The sequence below is a fragment of the Halyomorpha halys genome, unplaced genomic scaffold, assembly GCF_000696795.3.
Source record: "Halyomorpha halys isolate HHAL.00 unplaced genomic scaffold, Hhal_1.1 Scaffold777.1, whole genome shotgun sequence".
Classification (NCBI taxonomy): domain Eukaryota; kingdom Metazoa; phylum Arthropoda; class Insecta; order Hemiptera; family Pentatomidae; genus Halyomorpha; species Halyomorpha halys.
Genome location: NW_027107689.1, coordinates 306,950 through 312,611, shown reverse-complemented (window position 1 = coordinate 312,611; position 5,662 = coordinate 306,950). Strand labels below are relative to the sequence as shown.

The window sequence follows — 5,662 nt, the reverse complement described above, 5'->3', positions numbered from 1 at the left end:
ACGCCTTGTCGTGGGCCTTCTGTAAAGAGATATCAGGCTGGAGAAATCGCCTAAGACCAGAGACAACCCCGACAGTATCATTGTTGATCTGGTCAACATCAGAAAAACTTTTAAGAAAAAGAATGTGTTTATGTTAGAACTGCCATTACATAAAGGTTACGTTCTACGTAAAAGCCTTCAGTCCTGGTTCAGGTTGTAGTGGAACAGCACTGTAAGATTGCCACAGTGATCAAGTTGTTTCGTGTACCAAGAGAACAGAACCCGATACATGCCCGCATTCAATATTATTAGCCTAAATTATTTACTTAAAATTCTGACAGAACACTTTAAAAGACACAGTAGAATGTTTTTTTCTTTAACTCGCATAACTGGCAGTTTTTTTATAGTTTTATAGCTTCAAGTAGATCCCTGTCATCAGGTTGTCGTAGATATATGGTTCGTTGTGATTACGTGCGGAACACAATCAAATTGTGTAGGACTCAATCAACACCTTCAACAAATGATGCCGTAAAAGGTAGAACACATCTAGAGCTGCCTTGTAACACAAAGGGTAAGGAATTGAAGTTACACATAAAAGACACCCTATCACTGCAAAGCCATAAATGTCAAGCGTTAAATGTTTTTACTCTTGGTGAGATAAACATTTAAACTATTTATTTATAGATTTTAATTGCCTAAAAAAGACAACTTATAAAGCCAAAATGATATGATATTATGATTATTATTACACTAAGGGCCGGGAATCCCTTCCTCACTTCGATCCAGTTGAATCTTTTGTGAGTTACCCCTCTTTTCACTAGATATCCTATATGATCCCCAGGATATCCCATATGAATCCTATACTTTACGCGAAGCCACTAATTTTGTTAAGGCCATAATATATAATTACCTTGTATATAATATTTAGTTAGTCTTAGCGTTTAATTTAATAACGTTTATTTTTATTTATATTAATTTAATTGGATTTAGTTATTTGAAAAGAAAAAAAATGTAATTATATTTGTGTGTTATAATGAGTAATAGAGAAGGTTGATAATTAATGCTAAGGCGTCACCTAGCAACGGACCGACCATCTTAGTTTTTTATAGCAGTTCCGGCTAATTATTGGCCATGGTAGCGTCTAAGCAGCCCTGTCTGCCCTAATAATTTAATAGTTTGGACACTTTTAGTGAGTTAACCGTCATTACAGTCCGGAACCAGACCACTTCTGTGTTTCGACTTTAATATGAGTTCCGGATAATTAGTGGCCAGGAACGTGTGTAACCAGCCCTGTCTGCGTTCATTTCAGCGGTCACCTAATACATTAATACGACTTTTGGATGTTTCGACTGTCGATGACCCACTACACCAACTTTGGAACATTACAGCGGTGTATTTAGCTACAAGAGCTGCGACCTAAACATCTCGGCAGCACTCTTCCTCGGACCTATCGGAGTGGAGCAGCTTGCGTTGACTAGTATTTGTTTTATATATATTTATTTGTTTATTTATAAATTAGTTTATTATCATCTTCATAATTTATATAACTATTTTATTTTATCTGAGAGGCCTTTTTATTTTTACTTGTATTCATTGTTAGTCATCTTTTGTTTATTTTAGTTTTATTTTTAGATGTTTAAATTGAACCAAATAAATGTTTAATCCGAACCAGTTTGTTGTTTGTTCTTTTTTAAAGCCTTCCAATAAAAAGACACAATCGATTTGAGGTGGCATTAACAAATTCTTTTGTGTCTGTTCTAGTAATGTCTTCAGGTTCCATTCTATCCTGTTCCAAATACAGCAGTCTTCAGAAGGCAAGGGCTTTACATTCACATAGAATATGCTGTGCTATTTCTTCGTCTTCCATACATAGACGACAGTTGGATTCCTCTTCCAGCTTCATCTTCTTCAGATGATATTTTAAAGGGCAGTGGCCCGTGAGAAGTCCTGTTATCGTTCTCAATTCATTCCTTGTAAGGTTGAGGTAAAAGTTTTTGTTTTCCTTTGACATGTCAATAAAGAGCTTGGACTGCTTTATATCTGGTTTCAATGTCCAGTCTGTTTCTCTTTATGTTCCCAGTAGTCAACCACCTTCCTGATTGTACTTCCAGATATGTTGCAATATGGATCAGGTCCAGTTCGTATCATTTCTGATCCCTTCCTCGCCAGGGTGTTTGCCATCTCATTTCCTTCTATCCCATGTCCTAGGGTCCATATTAAGGATTATTGCCTCTGACTAGTTTGCTTAGTCTTTTCAGGCAATTTCAGATTATAGTATAGGACATTATTGCCTTTAAAGCAGCCTGTCTGTCTGATATTATATAAATGTTTTTTGGACAATCCTTTTAGATTGTTTTTAATATTTTCTATCGCTGCTATTTCTATTTCGCGTATTTCAGTTTGGTATATTCCCATTGTTAGGGTTCTTTTTACAATTTGGTCATACAATGATACAACTGCTTTCATATATATTTTTTAAAATTTATTTTTACCTTAGAAAAATAGCAAGATTATGAACAATATTTTAATTTTATTTTATTCATCTGCAATATAGGTGTTATCACATTATGCGCATCATTCATAGATGCAGGATTAGGGGACTGCTTCTTCGCAAAAGATGTCTGCCCAAGTGAACACATTACCTTCTGGCTTCGAACGAGGTAATTATACTCCATAAATATGTCATGTGTAAATACATTGACATGGAATTGTATGTTATAGACTTTTTAGTCAAATCCTACAAAGTGCCTTCCCCCTTTACTCTTCTTTAATAGCACATCTCACATCAACAGTCAAACACTAACCAAATAGATTGTATCAGTACTACTCCTTCAAAAATTCAACTTAAATTATCATAATTTTTTGGTGTTATTAATTAATGGATATTTCATACTTGTAGGAAGACAGGTTATGAAGGAGTTGTAGTAACAGAAGCCAATCTTGATAAGATGCCTCTGGAAGACGGCCCATTGGTTGTACTTATCCACGGATACAAGGGACATAAGGAATACATACCCAACCCTGATCTCGTAAAAGGTAATCCACTATATATTTATTATTCATTATTGGCGTGATAGACCTATGTAGCAGTCCTTGGTCTTTTCTCAGTCAACCCTGTTTGCTGCGCACCTGATAATTTCATTATTACAATATGAAGAACTAAAAACAAGAAAATGTAATAAATAAGTTGCCCAATTCCATTAAGGAAAGTATTCTGTGAACACAGTTGAAATAGGACCAGGCGTGTTTTATTTAGCATAGAAGAAAAATGTTAACTTAAATCATTTATAAATTTTTATTTTGAAATTGACGAAGAACTTCAAGGAGGATTAAAACCAGTTGTCGATTCTCTTCAAAGGTTTTATAACTTTATTTATTAATATGTAATAACTCTCTATTATATAAAAAGAGTTTTTAGTTATCATCGTGTATTTTATGTTTTACTTTACTCTCTAAGTGAATCGAAAACTTAAATCCGAGCTGTCGAATTAGACGTCGAATTAAAAACTTATAACCTGGACAGTTAGAAAAAAGAAAATTATGTACTATATATTATTCATATTTATTAAACTATCTTGAAAAAAAAAATACAATTTGAACTACAGGATACGTGAAAATCATAGTTATACAATTTGAGGAACGGAGTAGTATTGTTAAATTAACAGTTGCATAATTTGTAAAATAAAGTTTGGCCTGCTATTAGGTGGACAATGGGTGCCCCCTCCCCAGTATAAATTTTTAAAATTAATTTGTGCAATAGTTTATTCATGGTTTTGCTAATAAAAAACCAAACAAAAGTTTTTGCAATGAAAACCTTGAGATCTCGATTTTTTGTTGTTTTATTCAGTAAAGTTTAGAAGGAGAAATAGTTTTAAATATTTAAAAGGAGCCAATGTTTCGATTCACACTGCAGGTTTACCTTGGTAAAGTTATAATTCGTGCAAGTGTACAAAGATAAGAATTATGTATAAGTTTCCTTCTTTTCCTGTAAAAGTTCCTATATTGGAAGAAGATAGTTGACCGTATGAAGTAGATTGGAGGAAGATAGTGCGGGTGGTGGTCAATTAAGTCTTGGTACAGAACTCCATTTTTATCAGCCCTGACGAAGCCCTCCAAAGTGGGGCGAAACGTTGGTTAACAATAAGTAGTTTTTTGTTACTATTTTGAAACCTTTATTGACCAGCACCCGGGCTATCTTCCTTCAATCAATTCCCTTATTTTACATTATTCATCCATGTTGCCTCCAGTCTTCCTCTAAACCTAATTCCACTATTACAGGGGGTAGTGGTTCAACAGGAACCTTTGCTAGATCAACTATAAATAGTTGGAAAAAATCCACTGTTGAATTTTGTTAATATTGTATTTTGAATAATTTTTCATAATAAACTGTTAACCAAACTTATAACTATTACAAAAATTCAAATTAAGGTTAAATGAAATAAAACAAAAATGTCTATAAATTACTGTGGGTGATTGATGGGGCCTCGCTATAGATAGATTAATCTTGTTCTCGTACAGGAAGATTAGAAAAAGATACGCCAGCCCGCCTTGTCCTCTTGGAGGATGACCTAACCTTGTAGTCAGTCCGTCCGCTGTGGCGAAAACTGAATAGAAAGACAATACAAGAGCCGGTAAGAAAAAAAAAGGCATTTATTTCACCCCAATTTTTGAATACTTTAATGAAAACTATGTATAATTACTACTCAAAATTGATGAGTCTGCCAAGTATAGGTATGGGGGATAAAAAATGGCGGCTGTTTCAAAACGTTAAAAAAAATTAATTTTTCATTCGAATCTCTATATCTTTAACACTACCTTAAAAACCCTAAGAGAAAGTCATATAAAGTAGAGTAAATTTGCTAAAATATGAGGACTATTAAAGCAATTTACGTTCAATTGTTCTATAAATATAGCTCTTTAAAAAGCAAGAGTTCATAAAAAATGCTATAAAAAATCAGTAATTAGTGAATTTATTTTGATAAATCTATATCTCAAAAGCCAAAAACGTACAGATGTCTGTTAGACATCAAATTAAAGCTAGTAAAAAGTACTATGAAGTAGTTTATGACACTTATATTCGCAGGAGTAGTGGTTTTCATGATATTAGCTAAAATAATTTGATTTATAGTTTTTCCGACAAAATTTCATGTGCTAAATTTTTATTCATATTCGAATATCATAAAAACAGCTACCCCTATGGAGATACAAATACTGCATCTGGAGATTAGTACCACTGAGCCGATAATATATAACTAATTGTGATCCGAAGGTATTGTTTATGTCTCAACAGTATAAATAATAAAAACAGACAGTATATCTGTTTTTAATATAATAGAAGCTATGTCTTACATAATCGATTATTAAAAAATATATTGGCCGCTACATTCACCTAGCCTTAGTGCGTTCCTCGTTTCATCCATTCTCCTAATCATGTCATAAGCTGAAGTCGAACTTAAGAAAAAATAAGAAAATGTTAGAAGAGTCAAGTCTACGAGATGGCCTCACAGGTTGAAGGGTGTACCCCCTTTTACTCCAAGTCTATAAAATGATGCTATCAGTTAAACGGTGTAACTTACCCCCTCTAATCTCAAGTCTATAAAATCATGCTACCAGTTGAACGGTGTAACTTATCTCCTCTTACCCCAAATCTATAAGATGATCCTACCGGTTTAATGGTGTAACT

General features: G+C 33.6%; 1 protein-coding gene across 1 annotated transcript in view; it reads left to right on the top strand.

Moving 5' to 3' along the window:
• LOC106686092 (pancreatic lipase-related protein 2) overlaps positions 1-5,662 on the top strand; it is a 17,015-nt gene that overhangs the window by 9,485 nt on the left and 1,868 nt on the right. The window contains exons 2-3 of the mRNA XM_014429215.2: positions 2,534-2,639; positions 2,879-3,015. Of these exons, the coding sequence (XP_014284701.1) occupies positions 2,534-2,639; positions 2,879-3,015 (243 nt within the window). The remainder of the gene's footprint in view (positions 1-2,533; positions 2,640-2,878; positions 3,016-5,662) is intronic.